Source organism: Hyaena hyaena, unplaced genomic scaffold (assembly GCF_003009895.1).
Source record: "Hyaena hyaena isolate Hyena2069 unplaced genomic scaffold, ASM300989v1 scaffold_232, whole genome shotgun sequence".
NCBI lineage: Eukaryota > Metazoa > Chordata > Mammalia > Carnivora > Hyaenidae > Hyaena > Hyaena hyaena.
This window is the reverse complement of record NW_024080864.1, coordinates 2,179,838-2,191,504: the sequence shown is the minus strand read 5'-3', so window position 1 is coordinate 2,191,504 and position 11,667 is coordinate 2,179,838. Positions and strand designations below refer to the sequence as shown.

The 11,667-nt window shown below is 35.0% G+C and overlaps 1 protein-coding gene and 1 non-coding gene across 3 annotated transcripts in view; both read left to right on the top strand.

The window, feature by feature from the left end:
* DEPDC1B (DEP domain containing 1B) overlaps positions 1 to 10,689 on the top strand; it is an 82,846-nt gene extending 72,157 nt beyond the window's left edge. For both annotated transcript variants that reach the window (XM_039243821.1, XM_039243822.1), the window contains exons 10-11: positions 8,033 to 8,218; positions 9,723 to 10,689. In XM_039243821.1, the coding sequence (XP_039099752.1) occupies positions 8,033 to 8,218; positions 9,723 to 9,890 (354 nt within the window). In that variant the 3' untranslated portion in view covers positions 9,891 to 10,689. The remainder of the gene's footprint in view (positions 1 to 8,032; positions 8,219 to 9,722) is intronic.
* Positions 1,713 to 1,843, top strand: LOC120239513. The gene has a single exon (XR_005530445.1). It is a non-coding gene; the product is annotated as a small nucleolar RNA SNORA18 (small nucleolar RNA).
* Positions 10,690 to 11,667: the final 978 nt, after the last annotated feature.

The following is an 11,667-nucleotide window of genomic DNA, read 5'->3' as shown; positions in this document are numbered from 1 at the left end:
CCCTCCCCTCCCCCCCCCTCCCTCCCCTTCCCTTCCCCTCACTCACTCACTCTCTCACTCTTGCTCTTTTATACCTTATTTTCTCCTGATGGTACAACAAGAAATATTTCCCATATCACTAAATATTCTTGACTGACACCAGGGTTGTTGAGAGCTCAGATTCTGGAGCTAAGTGTAGCTTGTGTTCCTGATGTACCCTCTATTGGCCCTGTGACCTTGAGCACATTTTATAATGTGTCTCTGCTTCAGCCTCTACCTGACATCTTCTTTTCTCATCTGTACAATAGGATAATAGTCAATACCTATGTCTTAGGGTTGTTTTAGGGATTGAATGTCTTAAGATGTGGAAAGGACTTAAAGATAATATTTATCACTTAGTAGGCCCTCAGTTGGTAGCTGCTGTTAATATTATCATCATTAGTGTTATGTTATTCCATAATATTATTATTAGTAGTATAGTATTCCATAATATGGATATATACCATAATTTATTTAATTGGCTTTCTTTGGTTAGTACTTAGATTGTTTCCATTTCTCCCTCTGTTTTGCAAATAACATAACAGTAAATATTTTTGTACCTAAATTTTTTTGGGGGGTAAGATTCCATGATCATCTTCTAAGAATAATTTATTTTAAGTTTATTTATTTTGAGAGAGAACAAGAGAGAGTGAGAGAGAGAAAGAGAGAGAGAATCTCAAGCAGTCCCCATGCTGTTAGCACAGATCCCTATGTGAGGCTTGATCTCACAGCTGTAAGATTACAACCTGAGCCAAAATCAAGAGTCAGATGTTCAACCGACTGAGCCACCCAGGTGTTTCTATAAGAATAAATTTTTATGAGTGGCATTGCATGGTCCAAGGCTATGGATATATTTTAAGTATTGATTGCATATTGCCAAATTCCCCTTTAGAATGCTTGTTCTACTTTATAGCCCCATGAATGGTGTAAGAAAGTACTCACATCTTTGCACCCGTGTCTGCTCTGGGTATCATCATTAACATATATGCCTTTGCCATTTTACTGGGTAAAAAGTATAACCTTACTGCTGTTGTAGTTAAATCTTCTCCCCCCAATATTTTTATGACCCTAACTTATAACAAAAGTAAAGAAGAAATACTTCACTGAATTTCTGCAAGGAGAAGTGATAGCAATAGCTCTGTTGCTCTGTATACTTGCTGGGTTCCGGTGTTCCCATAGCACAGGCATATACTGCAGCAGCTTATAACTGAGCCCTTCGGTCTCACCTGAAGATCAAAAGGCTGAGCTGTACTGATTCATTTAACTGTACATTATCACGATCTTGGGAAGGGCACTGCTCTGGCACTAAATAAAACCGGTAAGCTCTCATTTATCCAATTACATTTTCTCTCTCGGAAGGGCTGAGTAGAATTGCCAAACAGTTGTTTCAGTATTCAGAAATCTCTGTTCTCTCATGTGGACTACTCAGCCCCTACAGCATGTCACATTCAGGGCAGTGCTTCTCTGAAAATGAACAGTGTTAACTTGAATGGTTCTGGGGAAATTTCACGGCTGACCCTGGGATAGATAAATTGTGAGGTAGGCATTGTTTTTCACACCAGCCTTCTATTAACCTTGACTACAGTCCTCTTCTCCTTTTCTATGTTTAATCATAGATATCTAGAGTTTTCCCTACTAAGTGTCTGGCTGCAGAAGAGCAAAAGTGTTATATTTTGGGGAAAATGAACACTTTAATTGAGGTCTGTCCTGGTGGGGCTTTTTCTATAAACCTACATCATTGGGAACTCCTTATAGAGTATATGTGTGGTTTCCTTTATTCATAGAACTATGTGTTTAGATCTGTAGGAAGAACTACAAAACGTCTATCTGCTAAAACTATATGAAAGATGTAATAGTCAGATTTTTTAAGTGTTAGGTACTGGCATATCCCAACAATCTGTACAGTTCTAGGGTGTGAGAGTTGGGGGTGAATATGATTTGCACTCATTCATGTTTAGAGGTTGTCTGAAATTGAGAACCAGGCAGATCAGATCCATGTACTCTGACCCTAACTGTGTGGGGAATTTTTGAAGTCTGTCCATATTCAAGTGGAGATAAAGAAGTCCAACTGAAAGAACCCTGGACTAACAGTGACAACTGTGGATTGAATCTAAGGCCTTTTCAAAAGGGCTATTTTGGGGGCACCTGGGTGGCTTAGTCGGTTAAGCGTCTGACTTTCGCTCAGGTCATGATCTCGCGGTTCGTGGGTTCGGGCCCCGCGTCGGGCTCTGTGCTGACTGCCAGCTCAGAGCCTGGAGCCTGTTTCAGTCTGTGACTCCCTCTCTCTCTGACCCTCCCCTGCTCTCGCTGTCTCTCTCTCTCTCTCTCCTAGAAATAAATAAAACATAAAAAAAAAAAAAAGGGCTATTTTAAAGATTATGATTCTGACTTTGGAAACTATGGGGATTGGCAGTGGAAAGATTCACATGTAAAATTCTTTAATTAAATATTTCTTGACTTAAAAAAACACTTTAATTTCTTTCTAGTTGAAGTATAATTGACATATATTAGTGTTACATTAGTTTCAGCTATACAACATAGTGATTCCATGGTTCTGTACATACTCAGTGTTCCTCACAATGAGTGGTCACTGTACAACATTGTTACATTATTGACTATATCCCTTATGTTATACATTTCATGTCTGTGACTTATTTATATTTTCTAACTGAAAGTTTGTACCTCTTAATCCCTTTCATCTATTCGCCTATCTTCCCCCACTTCTGTATATGAGAGTCACTTTGGTTGTTTTGTTTGTTTTTTATATTCCAGATATAAGTGAAATCATATGGTATTTGACTTTCTCTGAGTTATTTCACTTAGCAAAATCCCTTCTAGGTCCGTCCATGTTGTTACAAATGGCAAGATATCATCCTTTTTATGGCTGAGTAATGTTCCATGTATATACCACATCTTTTTTTTTTTTTGAAGTTGCACTGTAGTTAACATACAATGTTATATTAGTTTCAAGAGTATAATATAGTGATTCAACAGTTTCGAACATCACCCCAGTGCTCATCATGACAAGTGCACTCCTTAATCCCCATAACTTTTTTTACCCACCCCCCACCATCTTCCCTCTGGTAACTAAGAGTCTGTTTCTTGGTTTATTTCTCTCTCTCTTTTTTCCCTTTGCTCATTTTGTTTGTTTCTTAAATTCCACATGTGAGTAAAATTATATGGTATTTTTCTTTCTCTAATTAATTTATTTCTGTTAGCATTATACTCTCTAGCTCCATCCTTGCTGTTGCAAATGGCAAGATTTCATTCCTTTTTATGGCTGAATATATATGTGTGTGTGTGTGTGTGTGTATTTACATACCACATCTTCTTGATCCATTCATCTGTTAATGGACACTTGGGCAGGGCTGCTTCTGTATCTTGGCTCTTGTAAATAATGCTGCAATAAACATAGGTGTGCATATTTGTTTTCAAATTAGTGTTTTCATTTTCTTTGGGTAGATATCCAGAAGTGGAATGCTGGATCACATGGTAGTTCTGTTTTTCATTTGTTGAGGAACCTTCATACTATTTTCCATAATTATTGCACCGATTTACATTCCACCACCGGTGCACAAGTGTTCCCTTTTCTCCACATCCTTGCCAACGTTTGTTATTTCCTGTCTTTTTGATTCTAGCCATTGTGACTGGTGTGGGGTGGTATCTCATTGTAGTTTTGATTTGTGTTTTCTGGATGACTAGTGATGTTGAACATCTTTCTGTGTGTCTATTAGCCATCTGTAAGTCTTATTTGGAAAAATGTCTTTTCTGGTCTTCTGCCCATTTTAAAATCAGATTGGTTTTTTTTTGATGTTGAGTTGTAGAAGTTCTGTGTTTTGGATAGTTACCTATTATTGGATATATCATGTGCATATATTTTCTCCCATTTACTACGTTGCCTTTTGGTTTTATTGAGGGGTTTTTTTTGGTTGTTGTTGTTCAGTTTTAGTTTTTGGTTTTTTTGTTTGTTTGCTGTACAAAATCTTTTAATTTTAGTGTAGTCCCAGGAGTTTATTTTTGCTTTTGTATCCCTTGCCCAAGGAGACATATCCATAAATATGTTGTTTAGGGTGATATTATAGCCTATGTTTTCTTTTAGGAGTTTTAAGATTTTAGGTCTAGGGGCGCCTGGGTGGATCATTCGGTTAAGGGTCCAACTTCGGCTCAGGTCATGATCTCGCAGTTTGTGGGTTCGAGCCCTGAGTCGGGTTCTGTGCTGGGAGCTGAGAGCCTGGAGCCTGTTTCAGATTCCATGTCTCCCTCTCTCTCTGTGCCTTACCCCGCTCATGCTCTGTCTCTCTCAGACTCAAAAATAAATAAACTATTAAAAAAAAATATTTTAGGTCTCACATTTTAGGTCTTTAACCCATTTCGAGTTTATATTTATCTATGATATAAGAAAGTGGTCTAGTTTTATTCTTTTACATATGGTTGTCCTGTTTTCCCAGCACCAATTATTGAGAAACTTGTTTTCACCATTGTATATTCTTGCCTCCTTTGTCACAGATTAATTGACATACATGCATGGGTTTATTTCTAAGCTCTCTTTTCTGTTCAGGACATTGATTTATGTGTCTTTTTTTTGTTCTAGTACCATATTTGATTACTGTAACTTTGTAGTATAGTTTGAAATCTGAGACTGTGATACTTCAGCTTTATTCTTTTTTCTCAAGATTGCTTTGGCTGTTTGAGGACTTTTGTGTTTTAATACATGTTTTAGAATTATTTGTTCTTGTTCTTTGTAAAGTGTTATTGGTACTTTGATAGAGATTGTGTTAAACCTGTAGGTTGCTTTGGGTAATATGGGCATTTTAATGATATTCTTCCAATCCATGAGCCTGGTATACATTTCCAGTTGTGTTGTCTTCAATTTCTTTCATTAAGGGTGTGATCTGTCACCTCCTTTGTTAAATTTATTCCTAGGTAATTTATTCTTTTTGGTACAATTATAAGAGGTTTATTTTCTCAATTTCTCTTTCTTCTACTTTAATATTAGCATACAGAAATACAACAGGTTTCTCCATGTTAATTTTGTATCCTGCAAGTTTACTGAATTCATTTATTACTTCTAATAGTTTTTTGTTTGAGTCTTTGAGGTGTTTTATGTATAGTATCATGTCATCTGCAAATATTGACAGTTTTAATTCTTCCTTCTCATTTTGGAGGCATTTTATTTCTTTTACTTGTCTGCTGTGGCTAGGTCTTCCAGGACTGTGCTGAATAAAAGTGGTGTCAGAATGGTCATCCTTGTCTTATTCTGGATCTTAGAGGAGAAGCTTTCGGCTTTTTTATCATTGAGTATGATGTTAGTTCTGGCTTTTTCAATGTACCCTTTACTGTGTTGAGGTATGTTCCCTCTAAACCCATTTAGTTGGGGGTTTTCTTTTTTATCATGAATGGCTGTCGTATTTTGCCAAATGCTTTTTCTGCTTCTGTTGAAATAATGGTATGGTTTTTATCATTCTTGTTAATGTGATATATTACACTGACTCATTTGTGAATAGTGAGCCACCCTTATATTCCTAGAATAAATCCCACTTGGTCATGGTGAATGATCCTTTTAATGTATTGTTAATATTTTGTTGAGAACTTTTGCATCTATGCTAATCAGAGATACTGGCCTGTAGTTGTCTTTCTTTGCAGTATCTTTATCTGGTTCTGGCATCAGGGTAATGCAGACCTGGTAGAATGGATTAGGAAGTTATCAGTCCTCTTAGGTTTTTTTGAATAGTTGGAGAAGAATAGGTATTAACTCTTTTTTAAATGTTTGGTAGACTTCATCTGTGAAACTATTTGATCCTGAACTGTTGTTTGTTGGGTGTTTTGTGATTACCAGTTCACGTTCATTAATAGCAGTTAATCTGTTCAAATTTTTTAATTTCTTTTTGATTTAGCCTAGGAAGATTGTATGTTTCTAAGAATTTACCCATATCTTCTAGGTTGCTCAATTTGTCAGGTAATTTTTCATAATACTCTCTTATAATCCTTTTTATTTCTGTGGTGGTATTATTTCTCCTCCTTTATTTCTGATTTTATTTATTTGGGTCCTCTCTTTTTTTTTCTTGATAAGCCTGGTTAAAGGTTTATCAATTTTGATTTTTCTTTTCAAAGAAATAGCTCTTAATTTCATTGATTTTTTTTTTTTTTTTTTTTTTTTTTTTTTTTTTTTTTTTTTTTTTTTTTTTTTTATTTTTTTTTTTTTTTTTTTTTTTTTTTTTTTTTTTTTTTTTTTTTTTTTTTTTTTATTTTTTTTTTTTTTTTTTTTTTTTTTTTTTTTTTTTTTTTTTTTTTTTTTTTTTTAGTGTCTATTTTCTTTTTATAGTCTATTGTTTCCTTCCTTCTCTTAGCCATGGGCTTTGTCCTTTTTTGTTGTTGTTGTTCCTTTAGGTGTAAGGTTAGGTTGTTTATTAGAGTTTTTTTGGGTTCTTGAGATAAGCCTGTAACACTATAAATCTCCCTCTCTGGACTGCTTTTACTGTGTTCCAGTAATTGGGACAATTGTGTTTGGCTTTTAATTAATTTATTTATTTTTATTATTTAAAGAGAGCAAGTACAAGTAGGGGAGAGAGGCAGAGGGTGAGAGAGAGAATCCTAAGTGGACTTCATGCTGGACATGGAGTCCCCATGACATAGGGATCAATCCCATGACCTTGGGATTGTGACCTGAGCCAAAATCAAGGGTTGGATTTTCAATTGACTGAGCCACCCAGGTGCCCCTGGACCACTGTGTTTTCATTTTCATTTGTCTTCATGTATTTTTTAAAATTTCTTCTTTGATTTCTTCATTGACCCATTGGTTATTTAGTTGCACACGTTCTTGTTTCTTCCAGTTTTTTGGGGTTTTGTTTTTTTTATAACTGATTTCTTTTCTATTGTTGTGGTTGGAAAAGATGCTTGATATGATTTCAGTTTTCTTAAATTTATTGAGTCTTGTTTTGTGGCCTGACATGATCTATCCTGGAGAATGTTCCATGTACACTTGAAAAGAATGTGTATTTTGCTGTATTTGAATGGAATATTCTGTATATATTTGTTAGGTCCATCTAATCTAATGTGTTGTTCAAAACCACTGTTTCCTTATTGATTTTCTGTCTGGGTTACTTCTCCATTGATGTAGGTGGGATGTTAAAGTTTCCTATTATGATTGTATTATTGTCAGTTTCTCCCTTTATGCCTGTTAATGTTTGCTTTATGTAAATTAGATATATAGATATACTTATATATTTTAGATTTTTATATACTTACTTGAGAGAGAGAGAGAATGAGCAGGGGAGGGGCACAGAGAGGGGGTGGGCAGAGGATCTGAAGCAGGCTCTGTGCTGACAGCATAGAGCCTGATGTGGGGCTAGAACTCACAAACCATGAGATTGTGACCTGAGCCGAAGTCTGATGCTTAATCAACTGAGCCATCCAAGTGCATCTGAAAACTAAATGTTTTTAATGGATGTTCATTTATTTGCAGGTCTCGGTATTATCTTTCCTCTTTTTTCTTCCTTCTCCCTTTTGCCCTATACAATGTCCGAATATTTGTTTTCTTGCTTTTCACTGTTAACATATTTGGAGATGGTTGTAGAACTTCTCTCTACATAATTGTGAAGCTACATGTGTTTCTCTTTCCATCCCCACGGAAGAGAGGATCAGATTCTCCAGATGAGGGAAGGGACCCACAGAGTGTGATCAATATTTTAATTGTTTTGAATAATTTTTGTCAACATGTTTAGTTTATATTTCAACTTAAGATTTTATTTAAAAGAGCACACAGGTTTTTTTGTTTATTAAAATGGCCCTTGGGTATAAAAAGGTAAAAATCTCTTACTTAAAACTGTTGCAGTGATTTTTTTTGACGTTATAGAAACACTTCTACCTTTTAATAAAGAGTTTTCCCCAGTCAAATTGTATTTGGCTGCTGTATTTGATCTGAACTAATTTTTGCAAATTTATGTGAAAATATACTTATTCCTTTCACTATTTTTTTTTTTTTTTATTCCTTTCACTATTAATCCTTTTGCCTCAGATAAAATACCCAGGAGCTGATATGGATATCACTTTATCTGCTCCATCATTTTGCCGTCAGATCAGTCCAGAGGAATTTGAATACCAGAGAGCATATGGCTCTCAGGAACCTCTGGCAGCCTTGTTGGAAGAAGTCATAACAGATGCCAAACTCTCCAGCAAAGAGAAGAAGAAAAAACTGAAGCAGGTAAAGAATATTCTTTATTAGTCATTTCTTCTTCTGCCTGCTGTTCTTATATTTTTTCTTTTTATTCTTTTTTTTTTTTTTTTAGGTCTTCAATATAGCTTTTTTAATAGTGTCTCCTTTTCTTTTTTTTCCACAAAGGTACATTAAGTTTATTTATTTATTTATTTTTACAAATAGTTTATTGTCAAATTAGTTTCCACATAACACCCAGTGCTCATCCCCACGAGTCCCCTCCTCCATGTCCATCCCCCCTCCCCCCTACATCCATCAGTTCTCAGTTTTTGTCAGCATTCAAGAGTCTCTCATGGTTTGCCTTTTCGTAAGTTTCATGTGAATCTCATCTTCTGAGACATAGCACTTTTGAAAGTATTTTATTCAATTCATATATTCCAACAGTCTCATTGTTTTACATAATTGTGGTCTGTTTTCCATATCTTTATTTTCCAGTGTAGATATTTTACCATTGTTGAACTGTTCCTTTGTGGAGCTTGTTCTCCATTATTTGCTCTTTGTTTTGCTATGTGGCTTGATGTGAGTTAGTGGACTCATTACTTTAAATTCAGAGAAGCTATCAGATGAGGACAGATTCCTTTTGATTCTTTTTCGAAAGGCAAATTATACTGAATTTGCAAATATAAACTGTGTAAAATTGGAAAGGCTTTGGTTTTAGATAGCCAGTATCAAATTGGTTTTTTGCCTCAGGCATTGCTACAAGTTTTTAGTTCCTACTAGGAACACAGTTTAGGGTTTCATTGACTAGTATTTAACTCAAACTAGATTTACTTTGACTATTCTTAAAAGGATTGATTGCAGATTAAGTGAATGGTTTTTATTTTTGAAGTCTGATGCAAGCTTGATTCCTGATCACATCGTTACACATAGGGATTATACACAGATCACCAGAGTTCTAGACCCCAAACATATTTTTTCAGTAATTTTGGAGAAGAGTTCAATGTTGAGGATAAAGGAAAAGCATATTGCCTCTCTTTAAGCTTTTCATAAAGTCATATATACTAGAATGTTTTCCCTTCCATTTGAGCAGAAGCAGGTGGGGCTGAGTTGGAGAAGCTGGGAGATCGTGAAATGTAGTTGGGCCAAAATTTTCCTTAACCGTGTAGAACATAAGTTATTTTCAAGTCAGAATTACTTGTGAATATTTTTAAAGTGAAGTCTATTTATAGTTAGCATTGGGGGAAATTCTAAGAAATAAGACCAAAATGAGAAGTTTATTTGGAGCTTTGATCAAATTTAAGTTGAATTAAATCTACAGCAAGGGGAATCAAATGATGTTACGAAAATAAATGGACTTGTGTTGGAGTGAGTTTGATTATGATTAGTTGCCTTATTATTTTTTCTGATAGAGAACAATAAACATTAAAACAAAACAAAAACAACTTGTATGGAATCAGATATGAAAGTCTTTAATTTTAAAATTAGAACACCTAATGTTATTGTCCCTTATCTTGGGTTTTTTGGACTCATCTTGAACTTTTTTTTTTTTTAGTTTCAAAAATCCTATCCCGAAGTCTACCAAGAACGATTTCCTACACCAGAAAGTGAAGCACTTCTGTTTCCTGAAAAACCGAAACCGAAACCGAAACCACAGCTGCTAATGTGGGCACTAAAAAACCCTTTCCAACCATTTCAAAGAACTAGAAGTTTTCGAATGTAGTACTTAGCTGTTGCTGTTGCCTTGAGCAAATTGGTGGTTACAGGAGGACTATGGCGGTGGAAGAAAGAAGAGCAGTAAATATAGACTACTGAAATACAAAGTTACCGGACTTCCAAAAATGTTGAGCCATTATCAGTATTTTTGTAAAACTCAGTGCTAGTTTTAAAGTGTACAAATCACTTAAAAGTTTGGACAAATGTATAGTGGTATGGTTAATGTGCGTGTTTGTGATTGTTACAAAATTTGTGGGTATTTTCATTTTTTTATTTGTTGTCTTTCATGGTGTTAATAAAATAATTGTACATTTCAGTTACTGATGTCATTGTTCTAACCAAGTCTCAAAAATAGTGTATGTACTTGAATAAGAGAGACACTGGGTATTGCTACTGTGATGCTATTGAGTTCCTAGCTTATGGTTGTGACTTCTCTTCATGTAAAATCTGGTTTTCATTCTTGTACAGAGATTCTTAAGGCCCTATATTATGATGGCTGTGTCTTTTATTGCAGATTCGTTGGATATTATGACAGATTTAACTAAAGCTGGTTCTTTTATTACAAATATATTAACTGGTGTTTACCTATAATGGACTTGATTTTCATTTACCTGCAGTGGTATAATTTCAGCCTTGGCTGAAAAATTGAACTAAGTAAACCTTTTGGATACCCTTGTACCTGTGATTGTGAATCAGGACGTTGTTGTTTCATAAAAAATACAAATGGGTTAAGTAAAACAAGACTGCTTCCTTTATATTTCCCCCAGCTTCCTCAGCCATTTGAAAGTAAATGGAATGTAAATAAATACTGGTTTTTGTTTTTTTATGCTATGTGGTGTTTCTTTTTTGGTATTTACTTAACTCAGTTAGAGAACGTCCTCAGATGCTAAGCTTCATTGTCTTGGCCTGTGTCCTCACATCATTCAGTTATTTCTATGATAAAATGAGTGACATTTAGGCTTTGGTACAAGCCTACAAGAGGCTTTGTCTGTTTCTTTTGCTTTGCTTTGCTTTGCCCTTTTGCAAATAATGGTACACTTAGGTTATGTGGCATCTGGAAGCCTTCTTCTGTAAGTAATTACCCTAAATTTTAAGAGTAACAGTCACTAATTGGTTTTGGACTGAATTTTCCTTGCCTTTGCCATCTGGCCCTGTTCTTTTGTTGCAGAATGCCTACTACATGTGAGTCAGATTTTGTTTACTTACAAATGGATAAAAAGTATTCCTATTGGTTTGGGTACCACCTTTCCTTCCAAATATGTAAAGGAATGGGAGATTCTCAGTATTTCAGGATTTGTTTTCAGACCTTAGAATGGTGTTTAGAGCAAAGGGTAAGTCTACTTCTGCTCTGCTCTCCAGTAAACTTTCCCATTGACAGTGAATAAGGGTTTTGCTTAATGTCCTCACCAAAACTTGGTATTGTCAGAGTTTGAATTGTTGTCAATGTGGTATGTGTATGATGGTATTTCATTATGGTTTTACTTTGTGTTACAGATATGGTATAGCCAAAGACTTTTACTATATGTATATATTTTCACTTTTGCCACTTTTATTCATATTTTAATATCAGCTTGTCATGCTCCACACACACACATGCACACGCACACACCTGAGATTTTGATTTGGATTATATTGAATGTGTAAGTGAATTTGGAGATAATTGCTATCTTTCCAATAGTATATCTTTCAGTGGATGAAAATAGTTTATCTTTCCATTTATTTAGAATAAATGAGAAAAAAATTTTCTGCAAAGGTTTACAAATCTTTTGTTGGATGTGTTCCTA